This window comes from Athene noctua, chromosome 2, assembly GCF_965140245.1.
Source record: "Athene noctua chromosome 2, bAthNoc1.hap1.1, whole genome shotgun sequence".
NCBI lineage: Eukaryota > Metazoa > Chordata > Aves > Strigiformes > Strigidae > Athene > Athene noctua.
In genome coordinates, this window is record NC_134038.1 from 136083196 (window position 1) to 136103175 (window position 19980).

The 19980-nt window shown below is 38.4% G+C and overlaps 1 protein-coding gene across 3 annotated transcripts in view; it reads right to left on the reverse strand.

The window, feature by feature from the left end:
- The window catches only part of SNX13 (sorting nexin 13), a 76814-nt gene that overhangs the window by 24848 nt on the left and 31986 nt on the right, over positions 1 to 19980 (reverse strand). For all 3 annotated transcript variants that reach the window (XM_074900371.1, XM_074900370.1, XM_074900372.1), the window contains exons 4-13: positions 16889 to 16978; positions 16356 to 16477; positions 13353 to 13474; positions 13101 to 13202; positions 12349 to 12437; positions 11852 to 11935; positions 7426 to 7564; positions 6834 to 6922; positions 5609 to 5708; positions 1497 to 1690 (exon numbers count right to left, since the gene is read on the reverse strand). In XM_074900371.1, the coding sequence (XP_074756472.1) occupies positions 1497 to 1690; positions 5609 to 5708; positions 6834 to 6922; positions 7426 to 7564; positions 11852 to 11935; positions 12349 to 12437; positions 13101 to 13202; positions 13353 to 13474; positions 16356 to 16477; positions 16889 to 16978 (1131 nt within the window). The remainder of the gene's footprint in view (positions 1 to 1496; positions 1691 to 5608; positions 5709 to 6833; positions 6923 to 7425; positions 7565 to 11851; positions 11936 to 12348; positions 12438 to 13100; positions 13203 to 13352; positions 13475 to 16355; positions 16478 to 16888; positions 16979 to 19980) is intronic.

Below are 19980 nucleotides of genomic sequence, written 5' to 3' on the forward strand. Positions count from 1 at the left end.
TACAATTCTTCAGTTCTCCAAGTACACTAAATTTCTTCTTGATAACCACCTCTACAAAAGTCTAGAACACACAGCAGGAGTCAGATGCCCTCCTCCCCCCAAAATTAAGATCAGAGTCTGTATTCAAACTCAGACATTTCAGTATTAAATATGAAGAACTATCTCAAAAACAATTTATGCAGATTAATCTGAAGCAGTCTCTAAACCAAATTTATTCAGACTTAAAAACAGATTTTATTTATGAATAGAAAGATCTAGATTCAGAAATTAAGAACAAACCACCAAGAAAGTAAACAGATGAAGTCCTGAAACATCTGAGGAAAGGCTAACAGTTTGTCAACTCTGCCAATTTCTGGAGAGATTACCAGTAACTGCAGTCACGGTAGCTTTTTATGCAGACTTTATTACAGCTACAAACATACTACCTATATCAGCCATCAGATTCCCAGTGATTACTTGGTATGACATATTTCAAACCACTGCCTGTTAAGCATTCTTTTATTATAGATAGGCCCAAATTCACACACTTTCCCCATTTTCTATTACAGGGAGCCAGCATGGAACCAGACACAACATAGCTCACTTGACAGCACAGCTGGGAGGCTGAGTTTATCAGCTCTAGAATAGATCTAGTGTTAGGTGGCTTCTGACTTCAAACTGGTGAGCATTACGTCAGCTCAAAAACCCATCAGAGCAAGCTCTGTACAGGCCACCATGATGATAGGCTATTGAGGTGAAAAACCAAAGTGAAAGAAATGATGCGGAAAGAGAAACATTAGGGGATATTTGAGGGTAATTTGTTGAGAGAAGCTTTTAAGTGAGTTGAGAGGTGATTTTTATGCATACACAAATTCCAAACATGCTTTGTTAACACGAGTTGACAAGTGTTTTCTCTCACAGAAGATTCTGCTATGACAAAACTACTGGGAGCATCCAACCTTAGCCTATTGAAAGATACCCAATGGCGATATTTGAAACATTTACACAGATAATTGTAGAGAGGCACAGGAAGTTATTTTATTTGAAAACCCAATCCTAATCCAAGTTTGTACAAATATTGGGTTGCGCTTTGGGATTTTTTAAACATTTCTTCTTAAGGGGGGGCAAGGGTGTAGGGCAGAGTAAAAGGAAGAGAAAAGGAAAAAGACAGAATACACAAAGGGACTGAATTTCTTATTCTGTCTTCAAATTTTTCTCTATTTTTTCTTGATTCTAGAAAGTCAGCTTCTAAGGAACACTTCCAGTGCATTTGGCACGATAGTCAGTGCCAGTATGAGACTTTTTAAATGGTGGGGGAAGAGGAAGACATTTTCTTACCGCTTCTCTCTCCTTACTGACATAAGGAGAGAGAAGATATACAAGTAATAGCTTAAACATCAACTTGCAAACAGCTTGTGCCACATCACAGCCATTTCACATTAACGTAGTCAAAACTACGAAAGAAGCATCTGTACAAAGAATAAATTCCAAACAATGCAGGAATAAGTTATTCCTACCTTTTCTGATAAATATTGCTCATAAACTCCAAATGCAGCTGCTCTTAATAGACCCTTGGTTTGATTAGTTTGATGTTTTCCATCTTTCTGCCGGCTTTGAAGTACTTCCAGCTGTTGCTGTGCCGTAACCCGGTATCCTTCCACTGTCATCCAGAAAAACAGATGTGCTTGGCCACCAGTCTGCTGCATATAATCTACAGAAAAAAGCCACAACACAATCACTGTTACTGTTCTGCATCTTAGAATAAGAATTCTTTATGATTTTAACCACATATGGAATTCCAGGATTTTGTTATACATCTGGAATATTGTCATCTAGAGACAAAAAATAAGAAGTATACATATTGGTGATAACCAGTAAATGAAATTGTGAGCAAAATCTAGGAACGAAGCACTGAATCCTAAAGAATACATGCGAAAAGTGAATCTGTCATTACTGTGTGGATGTCACAGGCTTGTACAGCATGATACAAATTGAGAGGAAGTTCAAACTGGAATTCTAAATCACATGCATAGAATCACAGATTCACTTAGGTTGGGAAAAACCTTTAAAATCAAGTCCAACTGTTAACACTGCCAAGTCCATCACTCAACCATGTCCTTATGTGCCACATCTACATGTCTTTTAAATACCTCCAGGAATGGCAACTCAAACACTTGAGGCCATTTCCCCTTGTCCTATCATTTATTACTTGAGAGGAGAGACCAACATCCACCTCGCTACAACCTTCTTTCAAGTAGTTGTAGAGAAAGATAAGGTCTCCCCTCAACCTCCTCCAGACTAAACAACCCCAGTTCCCTCAGCTGATCCTCATAAGACTTGTGCTCTACACCCTTCACCAGCTTTGTTGTTCTTCTTTAAGGGACGCACTCCAGCACCTCAATGACTTTCTTGTAGAGAGGGGCCCAAAACTGAACACGGTAATCGAGATGCGGCCTCACCAGTGCCGAGTACAGAGGTAAGATCCCTTCCCTAGTCCTGGTGACCATGCTATTGCTGATATAAGCCAGAATGCCACTGGTCTTCTTGGCCACCTGAGCACACTGTCAGGTCATATTCAGCCAGCTGTCAACCAACACACCCAGGTCCTTTTCCACTGGGCAGCTTTCCAGCCACTCTTCCCCAAGTCTGTAGTGTTGCATGGGGTTGTTGTGACCCAAGTGCAAGACCTTGTTAAAATGCAAGACTCAGCCTTGTTAAATCTTATACAACTGGCCTTGGCCCACCGCTCCAGCCTGTCCAGGTCTCTCTGCAGAACCTTCCTAACCCTCAAGCAGATCAACACTCCCACTCAACTTAGTCTCATCTGTAAACTTATTGAGGGTGCACTCAACCCCCTGAAATGCTGGGGTTTCAACCCCAAGCCCCAAATTAAGGTTGACATATGGGTGATTCCCACAGCCCTTCACAAAGGGGGGGGTGAGTTTGCCTTTAGGCTTCCCTCCAGGGTGTGGCCAGCCTGGCAGGGAGAGCCATTGGGTAAGTGAGCCCCACGTGTCCCACATTAAGTAAACAAGGGTCAGGTGTCCCACTTAGGGATAAAAGCTGGGACCACTTGCAGGAAGGGGCAGTGTCTGTCTGTGAGGTGGATGCACTCTGCAGAGTTTCCTGTTGGGGAAGGACCTCCCGCCTCCCTGGGACTGGGCTCCAGTCAGGCCTGGCTTTTGTAAATGTGGGCTGTGTAGAGATTCAGTATGTGGCTTCCTTGGTCGTATGTATTTGGCTTGTTGATTCGATTGTCTCCTGTCCCTTCTATGGGAGACTGCATGTCACCATTTATTCCACCCATTGTTGGTTGTGTGGTGTCATTGTTGGGGTCAGTAGGATTGATGTCAATTATGTACAATCTGATTGACTTGTTTGCAACCCCAGTGCTCACCCGTGTACTGCCCCTTTTGTATCAAATACAATTTGGTTATTGGCTCATCTTTATGCTGGCTGTGTCCTTTATGCTAGGCCTAATAATTGGCAAAACACCCCCTCATCCAGATCATCGATAAAGATACTAAACAGAACTGGCCCCGATACTGAGCCCCAGGGAACACCACTTGTGACCAGCCACCAACTGGACTTAACTCCATTCACCAAAACTCTCTGGGCTCAGCCATCCAGACAGTTTTTTTAACCAGAAAAGTGTACAGGCATCAAAGCCATGAGCAGCCAGTTTCTCCAGGAGAATGTTGTGGGAAATGGTGTCAAATGCATTACTGAAGTCCAGGTAAACATTTCTGTCATCCACTAAGAAGGCTGTGTTGTCATAGAAGGAGATCAGGTTAGCCAAGAAGGACCTGCCTTTCATAAACTCATGCTGACTAGGCCTGATCACCTGGTTGTCCTGTACGTGCTGTGGGATGGTACTCAAGGTGATCCGCTCCATAACCTTCCCTGGCACCAAGGTCAGACTGACAGGCCTGTAAGTTCCCGGATCCTCCCTTCCAGTCCTTCTTGTAAATAGGCACCATATTTGTTAACCTCCAGTCAACTGAGATGTCCCCAGTTAGCCAGGACTGCTGATAAATGATGGAAAGTGGCTTGGTGAGCACTTCCATCAGCTCCCTCAGTACTCTTGGGTGGATTCCATCTGGCCCCATAGACTTGTGTGTGTCTAAGTCGTGCAACAGGTGGCTAATCATTTCTTCCCCTTGGATTATGGGGGATTAATTCTGCTCCCCTTCCCCGTCTTCCAGCTCAGGGGGCTGGGTACCCAGAGAACAACTGGTCTTACTGTTAAGGACTGAAGCAAAGTAGGCACTAAGTACCTTGGCCTTTTCCTCATCCTTCGTCACTATGAATTCCTCCACATCCAATAAAGGATGGAGATTCTCCTTAGCACTCCTTTTGTTGCTAATGTATTTATAGAAACGTTTTTTATTATCTTTTATGGCAGTAGCCAGATTAAGCTCTAGCTGGGCTTTGGCCCTTCTCATTTTCTCCCTGCATAAGCTTATGACATCTCTGTAGTCCTCCTGAGTGGCCTGTCCCTTCTTCCAAAGGTCATAAACTCTTTTGCCCCCCAGAGTTCCAGCCAAAGCTCTCTGTTCAGCCAGGCCAGTCTTCTTCCCCCTGGCTTGTCTTTTGGCACATAGGGACAGCCTGCTCCTGCACCTTTAAGATCTCCTTCTGAAAGAATATCCAGCCTTCTTGGACATCTCTGACCTTCAGGACTGCCTCCCAAGGGACTCTGTCAACCAGGCCCCTAAACATGCCAAAGTCTGCCTCCAGAAGTCCAAGGTAATGGTATTTCTGCTGACTCTACTCCTTACTTCTCCAAGAATCAAAACCTCTTATCATTTCATGATTGCTATGCCCAGGACAGCCTCCAACAATCACATCGCCCACAAGTTCTTCTCTGTTCACAAACAAAAGGTCCTGTGGAGCATCCTCCCTAGTTGGCTCACTAACTGTTTTAGGAAGTTATCCTTCCACACACTCCAGGAACCTCCTGGACTGTTTATTTCCATCATTAAAAGGACTATCACCACCAGCAAAACTGATGGATATTCTTACCAATCACATCAGCAGCTCAATTAAGTCACAGAAGAGAATCAAACGTTACAAAGTATCAAAACTTATACAACTTCAATCCATCTATCAATTTCTTGATTATATGATAAACCAAAAATAGTACATGAGTTACTGCTGTATTTTAGTTTCTCAAACAGACAAACTTCAGTAACTTTGTAATCCTCTAAACTTCAGTCTAACTTCTATAGTCATTAGTTCCATTAGCTTCAGTGAGATCAGCAAAAGTAAGACTAACAACTCTGATAAGTTTCAGAGTTATTCCAATTATAAACCTCTAAGCAATTCTTGCAATAGTTCTGTTCTAAACAGAACAAACTTGTTAAGTGACAGACCAAGAAACATTGCAAGAACAGAGAGATCAGTATTGAAACAAGCTTGATACAAGCTTTTGAAAGTACTGAGTGAGTATGGTGTTCTCAACGATTAATGACAGACTGACATGCAAAAAGAGGTTTTGGTTCCCTCTGGCAAGGGGCTTATACACATTCAGCTCTCAGCAGACACCTATATTTAGCAATTTCAAATGTACAGTCCTGTGAGTTAGCATATTCTTTATAAACAAAGAAGATCAGATAAATTAACTTACCCATAAAAAATTGTAGTGCAACATTGTCTACCAGAATATGGTCCAGAGGGACTGTGCAAAGTTTTCCAAAGTTTGCTGCCAGTTTCACAGTATCTATTTCCTGTAAGACATAGTTAAATGTCTTAATAGGTTTTACATTTTTTAAATTAGCTTTAAAACTTTTACTTACTTAAATTAGCTTTAAAACTTTTTACCACAAAGCAGACATAATGCAAAATAATTTACATTATAGATAATAAAGCAACCTCTCAATGGTAAGTTATTTTCATAGTCACTAATAAATGAATATCTAGATCATAAGGTCATGTTCCCATAACTGTTTGCCTTCAACACGGATGATTTCTGCTACATGGAAAGCTGGCTTTAACACTGCCATTCACATAATACTATACATGCCAAATTAACCACAAACTCCCCACCAACAGTGACAGTAGCGTTAAAATGAATTTCAGCATTTGGATGCAGGTCACCACAACTTAAATTCGTCTCTGCCCAACTGTCTTCTGTGAATATGACATTTCTTGGTTATTGCAGTAATGCTTCCAGGTCCAGCTGTAGAATACTTAATCATTTTAAGAGTCAATATGCACAAGATTGCTTAATTCCTTGACTCTTTTTAGATGTGGTTCCAAGATAATGTAAAGTCAAACCCACTGACTGTCACCCTTAAAATATAATTCAAAATATAAAACAAGCAAACAGGGAAACAGGAGGTTCTCAAATTTCCAATTTGTCACATGCTTTTCGTTGAACTAAAGACGTAAATATGTCTATCAAAAGGCAATACATGGAGTCTACAAGGCATTGCAAAATAATCAACAAGCAGTACCTTTATCAACAAGCAGAGAGATCTTTGACAAAGACTAAACTTGAAGCACACAAGATATGCATTGGTGCAGCAAAAAAGAACTGAATCTAGATTTATAAATACAAAGATGCTTTGCATCTATGCAACACTGTACTAAGGTGGTAAGAATTTTTCTAAGATATGCTGACATATCTTAAACTGCTAAAGCCAGAATCCAAAAAACTCTAAATATGCGAAGGCTTAGAAACATTTTTCATACTTAAATTACAAATACAAGACTAACTTCAGTTGTATAATGTATTCCTATAAGTGCATACTTCAAGCTTCTGTTTCAAAACACAACAATTAAAAAGCTAGACTAAACAAGTCATTTATAACTTCACTCTTTCAGAACTAAAGAAATTCTAAACTACTTACTTTTCCTGACTGCAACCTCTGAATTCTTGAATCACATACTTTAATAACATATAATAAACTGTTTATTTGATTCTTTATAGTGTTGATATCTGAAAGCAAAAACAAAGAGGATTAAGCAAGGCAGTAAATAAGTAAATAGACTCTTGTTCTGAAATGCTCTACAGTATCATACAAAAAGTGACATATCACATACAAAACAGATCAGCTTTGAAGAGAATGGTTTTTTTCCAATTTAAAAACCTTACTGATAGAAGCAAATAAGAACAACTATTTTTCTCCTTCCTTTCTCAGATTAACTGTTAGTTGACTATCCATTAATATTTAAAGTATTACTGAATTCAGAACCACCAGTCAGGTAAGTTTCAATTCAATGGAAGCATACATACCTAACCAATTATTCTATATCTAAAAACCCCCCAACACTTATGAAAATACAAGTTTTAACCCTTCACATATAATTTCTTTAGTTTAAGTAACAAAATGTTTTATACTACGCTGCATCAGAGTCTTTATTTTCTAAATTTTTGAAATATTCTTTAGAGATCATGCTAGCAAATTAATTTCGTATTTCATAAAACAATACAGCACTAACCATCTCCCGCTGTATCTAGAGATCGAAGATATTGCAGTTCTTCACTTGCTTTATCTTTCACTGCTTCCAACTCTCCTATATTATCACTTAATTTAATAATATTCATAAAGGCCTCATAGTTACAGTTGGAATCACGAATCTGAAACAAAGTTTTACAGTGTGAATAATGCAAAACAGCTAAACTTACACGACATGATTTTCTGTGGTGAATTATTTTTATACAGTACTGCAAAGTGGCATTTTAAAAACACTGTGACACTTCTAAACCTTCCTTTTGATACTGAAGTTCTATATGGACCAAGAAAGAAACATGCATACAGTCAAAACCTATTTGAAACCATCATTTTCTGTTTTCAAAAAGCACAACAAAGACACACGGAAAATCTGGCAACCTACTTAATGAAGATACTGTCCAAAACCCAATCAACCTTCTTCTGCTATTACCTTAGCTAAGCAGGCAGAAACTGATGAGACCACTGAAAAGGTTTCAGCTTTTCCGAGGTCCCCTGCAAGTGTACATGCTCCCAATATAATGGCTTGTTAAGATACAGAATTGCAAAAAGAATTAAAAATGTAACCATAGCCTACTGGGGAAAAGAAAAAAAAAAAGGAAGTGACTGAATTAATTTCCTCTCTGAAACACGAATTCAGACACACTTGTAAATACTATTAAACTATTTCAATACATACTATTTTCCTAGTATTGACATAGGATGAACCTGCTCTAGGGACTTAAAAGAATTTGTGCACGTGAAGGAAGCCTGCTGCGTGACCGAGATCACCGCAATCTGTGTTGTGAATGCAGCATGGAGATCAGTGAAAGGTTGGCGGCTTTACAGCATGCACATGGAGGTGCAGAGGGTTGAGTTCTAATGCTGTCTTTACCATCTGAAGCCAAAAAAAGTAACATCACACATATCTTCCATAAAAGTTCACTTCGATTTGGAAATGTAATATTTCATCTGTACTGCAGGAGTGCACTAACATGAGTTGCACAGAGCAGAGAGAATAAAGACTGAATACCTCTGACCAAATTTAATGGAAAATTTTCCTAGAAATCCACTGTTAAAAGAAGTAGTACAAGCAATACTTGAATTTCAAATATTTTGGAAAAATGTGCATATCACAATGAAGATGGAAATGTTTGAATTAACCTCTGATTTTATATTGAAACTTTGTATTTTATTGCAAGAGAATTAGTATCAAACTGTGGTATGCCTGGAAACATGGAATGAAACTTCTCATTTTCAGAAATTAGACTGAATTCAAATTTTACATCCAAGGTTCCAAAAGGAGCCAGAATTTACTTCAGTCATTTCTACTTCTGACCTTAATTTCTGCAACAAACTTTGTTTCATAAGACTTAATTAAATACTTAATTAAATATTACATTTTTGAACGCATTTATTCTTCCTTATTTTTCCCCCAGCACATTTACTTCCTCGGCTCCAAAAGTAATTATGAAAATTAATATTTGGGACATCACCATCATAACAGAAAGCTTTATAAAAACCTCAGAATTCTATCTTTGGATGCATCCGGGGGCAGCACTCAGTAAATAAAGAATGAGGCCAAGTTACAAATAAAGAACATGCGTAGGAGGAAAAGGAAACAAAAATTGAAAAGCTTGGTCCATATGAGCAGCAGTATTTTTTCTTATTAAAGTTAGGTTCCTGTAGGAAAGCAGCACGCAAGCTTTTACATGAAATGGATGTAGCTGAAATAAAGTACATCTACACTTGAATTCATTCCATACATAAGAACTTTTACTCCAAAATACAAGGGTGTTTTCAGTGTAGTACTTGAATGCACACTATAAGACTAACATATGAATAGAATTAGAGAGAACTTGGGGAAAGGAAAAAAATTAAACTGGATACATGATGTATAAGGGATAATACACTATAAGAGTAAGTTTTAACTTGCTTTGCAAAAAATCAGTAACATTATAGTGTGAATATTCTATTTATGTTGATTTTACTATATATTACTACAGTGGTTCTCAACCTGTGGTCCGTGGAACCTTGGGAGGGCTACAATGTCATCACAGGGGGTCTGTGAAAGCTTAAAGCAGGGGTGAGGAATGTCCAGCCCAGACATATTTGCTCTGGCGGGCAGCAAGCACTGCACATCCTTTTCCCACAGCCCCCTCCCCTCAATCCTTCTCTCCTACTCAAGCCCCAGCCCTGCCTGCCCTGACACACTACTATATTTGGTGCTAGTGTGGTTGGTGGGACCCACTTTAACTAGACATGTTTTCTCATAAAGACATTTTCTTAACCCAATAGCCCTCTTCAGGATCACAACAAAGCTGAAGTCTGTTCCTCCAAGTGGTAGCCCTGGACCCGTAAATAAAAGGCCTTTGAGACGATTTAAGGCCATTGACACCATTTCCCACAGCATTCTCCTGGGGAAACTGGCTGCTCACGGCTTGGATGGGCACACGCTTTGCTGGGTAAAAAACTGGCTGGATGGCCGGGCCTGAAGATCTGTGGTGAACAGAGCTAAATCCAGTTGGCGGCCGGTCACAAGTGGTTTCCCCCAGGGCGGGTTTTGGGGCCACTGCTGTTTAACATCTTTATTGATGAACTAGACAAGGGGATCGATCGAGTGCACCCTCAGTCAGTTTGCAGATGACCCCAAGTTGGGTGGCAATGTTGATCTGCTCGAGGGTAGGGAGGCTCTGCAGAGAGACCTGGACAGGCTGGAGCCATGGGCTGAGGCCAACTGGAGGAGTTTCCATAAGGCCAAATGCCGGGGGCTGCACTTGGGCCACAACAACCCCCAGCAGCGCTACAGGCTTGGGGAGGAGTGGCTGGAGAGCTGCCAGTCAGAGAGGGACCTGGGAGTGCTGATTGACAGCCGGCCAAACAGGAGCCAGCAGCGTGCCCAGGTGGCCAAGAAGGCCAGTGGCATCCTGGTTTGTGTCAGCAATAGCGTGGCCAGCAGGGACAGGGAAGGAATCTGACCCCTGTACTCGGCACTGGTGAGGCCGCACCTCGATTCCTGTGTTCAGTTTTGGGCCCCTCACTACAAAAAGGACATTGAATGACGAGTGTGTCCAGAGAAGGGCAACGGAGCTGGTGCAGGGTCTGGAGCACAGGTCGAATGGGGAGCGGCTGAGGGAACTGGGGGTGTTTAGTCTGGAGAAGAGGAGGCTGAGGGGAGACCTCATCGCCCTCTACAGCTCCCTGAAAGGAGGGTGCAGAGAGCTGGGGATGAGCCTCTTTAACCAAGTAATAAGTGACAGGACAGGAGGGAATGGCCTCAAGTTGTGACAGGGAGGGTTTAGACTGGATATTAGGAAGCATTTCTTTACGGAACAGGTTGTTAGGCGTTGGAATGGGCTGCCCAGGGAGGTGGTGGAGTCCCCATCCCTGGAGGTGTTTAAGAGTCAGGTCAACTTAGCACTGAGGGATATGGTGTAGTTGGGAACTGTCAGTGTTAGGCTAATGATTGGACTGGATGATCTTCAAGGTCTTTTCCAACCTAGATGATTCTGAAATATATATGGTGACTGAACACAAAGAAAGAAGGGGGGAAGTGAGAAGAACTGTAAAAACTTGTCATCAAATTTTAATTTAAAAATTGGCATCAAATTTGGAATTAGCATGTTAAATACCATAAAATGGGCCATTTGAGCAAGAAGAATGTTGATGCTATTATTTTAAATTCATATGTAATCGCTGCAATGAAGATATTATAATAGGAGTGTGTGCATTAACAGATTAACTTATTTCCCCCTTCTCTCCAAATATGAAGACCCTTCAGGAGAAAACTGAAATAAATATTTGATGCAACTGAGTGCTTCAAATCTTCAATTAAGTCTTGGTAGTCCACGGCCACAGAAGGTATTTAAGGGGTGTCTGTGGTTAAGGAAAGGTTGAGAACCCCCTTATCACTACATTTAAAAGTTTTTGGCGTTTTTTTTCCAGGTGCATTAGAGAGAGATCAAAGACTTTGTTTCTCCCTGTTCAGCTAAATTATTAGGGGTTACTACAAATATCCCTAATTAAAAAAAAAAAAAAAAAAAAAAAAAAATCACCCTGAGATTCCTTAGCAGAAAAGAAAATAAAAAGTTACTATTTACTTGTTGTTCTGGAGGCCTCTTAAGCCTTAAAGGACATTATGTAAAAACAGTCAAGGAAAAAATCTTCCAAGGTTACTGCCATACCTCCTGAACAGCTGAGTACAACAGTCAGAGGACTCAACTTTATGTTTTGACATACTTTTATCCTCAGACTGGCAACTTTTGCTAAACAACCACAACACATTTAATATAGCAGACAGGAGTTCACCGTATCTACCAATACATCCATTGATAACTTTTCTACCAGCTATCTATCTGCCATAATTACAGGGAACACAAAGCTTCACGTGAAAATGTTCTGGAAATATCATTAATTTTAAACGTTATAAATCTTACCATCCATATGACATACTGATTAATATAATCAGGATCACTGAGCTGGTTAATTAATGGAAGAAGAATTCCTCGGGAGAGGATTTCCTGAAAAACAAAATATAATAAAACATTTTATACATTTATTCATAAAGCTAATATAACTGCAACAGTTTTAAAACCACTGTGTAGAAGCTAAATAAAAGAAATGTGTAATTACAGAAAGCATTCAATAGACATTAGCACACTCCCTTCCAATTAACAGTAGATATTAATACCCAAAGAATAACAACATTCATTTCATCGCTCTTTTCTAATGCTGTTAGATAAAAAACTTCAAAAAAATTGCACACAAACTGTTCCCTGCTATTAAATACTTATCAAGATTGTACTGGCTTTAAAATACCCTAATATTAAACTAGATCAATTTTACAAAATAAAATAAGAGCAGTAGTTCAGATCTAAAAATTCTGATGGCATTAAACTGAAGAATTGGGATGGTTTTTAAAGTCCATACTTACCCTGACAAAGTATCGCATGATCTTGTTCTGGAAGTCTCCAGGAGGTAGCAATATATACAGTAAAACCTCACAAAGATCCCTTAGGAATCCTAGGGAGGGAGAACAAAAAACCCTCAGCACAATTTTATATTATGTTATTTCACATCTTACCTGATATCATAAAAATCAACAAATCCTTAAAATGAAATTCAAATATACAGTCATATATATTCTTATAGTTCAAGCATAACAGTAACACCTTTCAGACCAAATATAAGCAGCACTGATTGATAACCTGAGACAGATGTAGCATCTCAGAACCAAGACAAGAAAAAGCCGAATTTCAACAAGCAAAAAACTAGCTCCAATGTATTTTCCTTATTTAACATATATAGGGTTTTCCCCCCCCCCCCTCCTTCAGAGACTTTGCCCAAAAAGATAAACTGACTTTTGAAATAAAGACTATGAAGTAGTGACAAGGAAGGCAGATCTAACAAAAAGTTAAGAATCTGCAAAACCATCCCCTGCCTACCAGAAAAAAATATTTTTATATTAAAATTCCTCCAATGAAGAGGAATAGCTATATATGTCCATACTTCATTATAATTCTAGCATTAATGTGCACAAATGAGAGGAAATACACATCTATAGTAGATAACGCTTTGAAAGTCACATGCTAAGATTTCTGTATATTTCATACTGTGAACACAATTGTTAGTACTTTAATTTAGTTTGCTATACTAAAATAACTTCAGAAGATAATATTGAGAAACCTTCTTCATCTTTGGGAGAAGTGCAGACTAGATCACGACAGACTTCTTTTTCCATTTCAACTTCAACCTCAAAGAATGTATCTACAAGTTCCTCAGCTTGGTCTGTAAGAAGAAAATAAAAAGAATAATACTTTTTTGTAAAGATTAGAAACCCGAGAATTAACCTGAATTATAAGATAAAGTTCACTATATTCCACACATGTAAGATACCTGCCTACTCAGACTCAAATCAAATAATATTTAAATCATTACCTTTTATCTGATCACCTTTCTCTGCTATTCTTTGCTGAGCTTTTCTGAAAACTCGAAGATGAGTGCCAAAGTCATCAACGAGTCGTGTAGTGAAATAAGGCTGCCAATCTGTTTCCTTTGACCTATCAGAAAAGAACATCCATGAAAGTGAATTATGTTAATCCTTAACACAAAGAACAGTAATACTTTTCTACTTCTTCTTCCTCCCTGCCAACAACCTCACTGATAGTAAACATGGAAAAGCAAAGAAATGAATCAGTCTCCTAATTGTCTATCCAATGAAAACAAATCAAATATTGTAAAATACCACTCCTGCACCACATTAATATTTATGCTTGAACTACTTTAAGGTCAACATTAGTATCTGGAATAGTGTTCTGATTCATGACATTGTCAAATATCTGGGAAAAATCCTGACATAAAGAGCCTATAATCTAAAACTAAAATACTCCCCAGGCCTTTTTCAGCCAAAGTTTCTATCACTTTGGAAGGCACCTAAACAAAATAATTTTCTTCTGAATTTGCAGTATATGCAATGAGTGAGAAAACACACGTTTCACTTGAAACCACAAGTAACCTTGTATTATCAACAACTGATTCCACAGCTTATATGAAACCTAATTAGCATGCATCTCCAACAATGCACATAGGTTAGCATCAGAAAACAGTCACTGTTAGATCTGCATAAAACTATTTCCTTATCGGTATGAAAAAGACACAGAGATATTCTTACATTGTCCATGCCTTACTAGCCACACTGAAAAAGCACTTGTGCTATATGGATTTAATGAAGCTAGATGTTAGTGACAGCTTTTACTCTGCACTAAGTATTCTACTACCTGAATTCTCTCAGATACCGACTTTGTTACAGCAGAATCCTTTCACACTAATTTTTTCATTTGTTCCCTCACTTGCTCTTTCTTCCCTCAAAGAAAGAGGAAGGGATAAAGGACTCTGAAAGAGAGGTAAGCCTACTGCAAAATCTAGATGTGGAAATAGAAAGCAGAGCTGTCTCAAAGGACAGTCAATCTAAACCATCAATAATCCAGATCCACCATCCGCACAACAAACAAAGCAAACAAAAACACTAGGTGGCAGCCTTACACCAGTCTCCCAAATATGCAACTCAAAGGAAAAAAAAAACCCACCCGAACACTGTATTCATTCTGTCCAGAAGCTCCCAGGGTGTAGGAAATTAGAGATGATGGCACTAACCTACAAGTGCTACAGATATAGCCAGTTACAGCCATTCTAAACACACTAGATTATTTTCTCTTTATAACAACTGTTGCAGCCCTTTGAAACCAATTTGATATGTACAGAACAACACAACTGCACAGGAGTAGTGGTTGTTTTTGAAAAGCTGTAGTACAATAGGGAAAAAAAGAAGTTAATTTGCTATTACTTAACCTGCTTTGATACAGACCCAGTGCTTGATACTGTTAAATGAAGTAACTTCACCAAATAGACAAAACTATTGAAGCTGGGCAGCCAGGTCCATTTCACATAAGCACAGGATTGCTTGCTGTAACATACAGTTTATTTAGCCTAGTTTGCACTATTTTCAACACCGATTCCTAGGACTTCCATTATTTCTCAATGAGTAAGATTGTATTATAACTGGTTTTTTCCTATCATTAAACCTAGCTTTCCATCTTTGACCATTCTTGTAAGAAAAAATACTGACTTACATCTTCAAATCAGAGGGAGAGTGTAACAACATCTCAAAACTGCTAAGTAGTTTATTATATTTAGGTTACCCACAACCTCTTCTGAAGAGAAAACATGTAACAATCAGCACAATGGAATGAACACCTGAAATCATTCCCTAACAAAGAAGTAGATGGATGTAAAGGCATGCAGTACCTGAGCAGAGATATCAACCATATTAAAGAAGAGAGTAAGTTCCCAGACATGTTCCCTGAATTCCTGCTACTTGACTGAACAACAACAGAAAAAACACACATGACCTGGTTTTAGCTGGGATAGAGTTAATTTTCTTGAGCTGGGAGGGGGCACAGCTGGAGCACCAGACCCAGATTGGCCAGTGGAGCATTCCATATCACATGACACCATGTTCAGTATTATAAAGGAGGGGCAGCCAGGAAGGAGGCTGGTTCTCTCTCACTTCCAGGACTGTGGCAGCAGGGATCTTTGCTCTTTGGGATCACTAGCTAGGAATGGGCTGGGTATCAGTCAGTGGGTGGTGAGCAGTTGCATTGTGCATTACCTGTTTGTACTTTTTATTACTGTTATTGTTTTATGTAATTCCAATTACTAAACTGTTTTTCATCTCAACCTGTGAATCTCCCTTTTTCACTCCAATTCTCTCTCTCATTCCCATGGGTGGGGGAAGGGCAAGTGAGTGGCTGTGTGGTGTTTGCTGCCAGCCAAATTCAAACACCACCACATGGGACAATTAACAAACTATTAGCTTGTTCTGAATCAACCCTATTTTTAAAAAGGATTTACATATGTGACATACCATTTTGTTCCCCAGATAACCACTCTTTTAAAAATACTCATCGTTCTTACACATTGAAGAGTAATACCACTTCTAAAAGTTATCTGAGCTGATACAGACATTTGAATTCAGATTGACTTACCTTGGGAAAATTGGCTTTCAGATTGACCTACCTTGGGAATAGCTCTGCTGTTTATATGAAACAGACCTGCATATAAAAAGGTGATGATTCATGCAACTCAATCTTAAGTTGCAGGAAAAAAGCTATTCCATAATTTTAGACAACTAATCTAAATTGTGAAAAGGCCATTTTGCAGAAGACCATGACTACAAACATAATTTCCATTCATTCCTTAAGAACTACAGCCTTTTGCTAAACCCTTAAGATAATGATCTCAACATTTTACATGTTCCTTCTGTAAAATGCACTGAACTATGCTAATAGATAAACTCAATCATTTATGTACTACCATACAAACCACAGAGATATTTGTCCAGTTGCTTATACAGCATGTTGATGTAAATACAAATAATCTTACCTGGCAGAAAACTGAACAAGCGCATACTGAAGAGCCTGCCTGATTTCCAGAAGAAACGATTCATCATCACTTAGCGTGTAATACCAATACTGCACATAGTCTCTCAGGGAAAACTGGATTACCTGAAAGCAGAAAGGAAAAAACTAAAGATGAACTAATGAACAAAAGACAACAAAATACAAAATAGCTTTTTGTGCCTGATAATGCAACAGCAGTCTTCTTAAAAACGTTAACATCGTGAACCATACTCCTACCATTATGGAATTGGGAGTGAAACAATACAACTCGTACTGAAACCTCTTTTTCATATCGGTTTGCATGCAACCAATGCACGCTACATTGAGAAACTATAATTACAGAAAAGAGACTCAAATATTCCCCAATATCCTGGCCCATCCTCAATGGTTTTTCACCCACCACTCTCAAACACAATGAAATTTCTCTACTCCTATTTGTCTCCCAACTATTCAGATATTACGTAGTCAATACTTGCAAAACTAAAAATAGGTTAAATAGTCCTGGTTAGGACCTACCTGTTGCAAAGGCTCATCAATTATATTCGCACCTGTCAGTCTTCTGTCAATCTTAATAGGTCTGGCTTCACGTTTCATTTCTTCTATGCACTTGAAAGAGATTAGGAAACGTAACTTTGCAGGTTTTAGCTATAATTACAAATCAGCTGTATTGTTTATGATATATGCATACTTGCAGTAATGACTTCATACAACAGTTTCCCTATTATTATAATTTATTGAGTAGATAAGATATACTCATAGCATCATAGAATGGTTTGGATTGGAAGGGACCATTAAAGGTCATCTAGTCCAAATCCTCTGCAATGAGTAGGGACATCTTCAACTAGATCAGGTTGCTCAGAGCCCCATTCAAACTGGCCCTGAATGTAACTATATTTTTCACTATATAATAAATAATGGTGAGGAACTAACCTGAAAACCTACTTCTTGCTTACTGTCAAGGAGCAAGTTTGCTAAAATACTAGATCAGAAGGAAATAAAACTGAAATAGATACTGGGGGAGAGAGGCAGGGGCAGCACACAACAGCAGCACAAGATAGTTTGTGGGTAAGACCCCAGTTCCATACTTTATGAACATCCAATGCAACCTCAGGCAGGTAATTTCTCAGTTGTTTTGTGGTTTGTTTGGGGGGTTTTGGGGTTTTTTCCTCTTAGTTTCTTTTTCCATCTCAGTTTATATGCCAGAAGATAAATTACTCTTTTGTACCATTGCTTGTCTAATCACTAACTAAAAAGTAATTAACAAGAGGGTGAAACATTATTTTACAGAAGAACTTGCAACTCAGAGCAGTTAACTCCAAGAACGACTTCATCAGAACTGACTTTTGGCAAGTGACATACTGAAAAAGAACACACTTTATCAGTGTTTCTCTGAGTGGACTAATACTGTGTCTTCCTAGGAACTGAAGATGAAATCTGTAATAAGCCCCTTTATTTTCACAGAAATAACCCAACAACATACACTATTGTTCAAACAAAATCAAGTTATTTTATTCTTTGATCAACAGAGAAAGTTATTACTGTATTGGAAACACAAAACTGCCAGAAATTGTAAATGCAAAAATTATAAACTCTATATCCAGTGTTTCTATAATACGTGTCTCTCTCTTAAGTATCTCTTATACAAACAAGTTAACAGTGAAGTTTGCAGTGAAATACCTGAGGCCAGAAAACATTTCTCCTCCTACTTAACCAACTCTGTATCACAACACAAGAGTATTTTGTTGTAAAATCCTGCATATTTTTTATCTTTTAATACAAGGGAACAGTTCAATACTACTTTAATGTGAATTAAGTTGACTCATATTTAAACAATACTCCAGCTATATACTAATAAATTTGCAAAATATTTTTGTCTTGACAGGGACAAGACAAAACAATACAGAATGGAATGCTTAAATATTACTAAGCACAGCATAGTTCAAATTGCTAAACAACATTGTTAAAAGATAGTTTTGAAGTGTGAGTACAGCATGCATAAAATCACATTTGGAAAACACAGAAGAAAAAGCAGCAGCCTGAAGAAAGAGGGGCACACAGAAACTATGCAAGTTGACTTGGTAAAAATCTGAATGTTCATAGGCTTGATTCACGTTTCAGTCTGGACTTCAGGAAGTCATCTTGTCCAACTGCCTGCTCAAAGCGAGTCAGCTACAAGGTTAGACCATTCTTTCTTATTTTTTTCTCTTCAATGAAATGTTTACATACATGCAGTATAATTTCACTTGCTTTAGTATGTCTGAAGACACCTAAAATTTACAATATCTGCTTTTATCTCATTGCACTTACAACAGCTGACCATAGTTTCCACTTGGAAAGCATTGCCAGTTTTAAGCCTGGCCTTCCAGACACTGACTTAGGACCCAACACACATGAAGCAAACCATCTTATTTCACTGTCACTTCATAGACAGTATGTTTGACATACTCCACCAGTATTAAATCATTATTTAGGAAAACTGAATATCACTTGTTACTGCTAAATTTGACACCTACCTACTGATTTGAAGCAGGTAGGAAGCATTTAAGAGGAATGTGGGACATACACTCCACAAAGCAAGATGCCGCAGAGTGAAGAAAGCCAGGCTCTACTCAGTCACTGCAATTACGTGCTTGTAGACTTCAGACTTCTGCTTCACTAAACTAATAGATATTTTTTTAAATCTTTTTTTTTTTAAACTATGCTAGGTAACTGTTAACTATGAGAAATGCCTCATTCGGATTGTGCCACTATTTCCCAAATTGCTTGCTTACTGTCACAGGTTTATCATAAGTGGGCAAGACACAGGGGATTTACATGTCTGCATCAAACCCATAACATAACATATGACCAACTGACTCAAAATGAAGAGATTCAGAGACTAGTCAGGGATCAAATACGCAACTAGCACTTAAAAGTTATCACTGTTATAGTAATTTGGCAATATTATACTCAGCCTACAGGAACTCCTTGTCTTTTGGATGAAGCATAAGAGACATCAATTATGATAATAACTGAACATTCCACACTTCTGTTAAAGTTGGACTGAATCTATAATTTTTACTGGAAATAGCATTCCAGTTAACAGTTCAGAAAGCTCTAAACTTGTATTTCATTCAAGATTATTTTAATATAAACCTGCAGACAACTGTGTATCTTAGAGCCAGTACACTATGGCAGCATCGAGTACATTCCTGACACAGAAGTTACACAAAACAGACTTGGAAAAAGAAAAGCAAGTCTAATCCTAATTTTTAAACCTCCCTGCATGTATGAAAAAAAGAATAGCAGAAAGGTATATAATCTTCCAAATTTACATAACTATTTCTCCTTAACATGAGGCATTGTTATATATTCACTAATAAGCAGCAACCAAGGAAACATATTGGCACCAAATCCTGTGTTGTAACTTGAGAGTCTGGTACATTCTACACAGCATTTCGATCCACAATTTTGGTGCTCTGAATTCTGATTTCTTTAAAATCAAGCATTAGAACATTCATCTTAGCCTAAAAAATCCTGAAATAACAAAAAACCCTCAAAACAATCAATAAAACTCTGACTGCCTTTGGGGAAAAGAGCTTCTTATAAAGAATTTACATAATCAGATT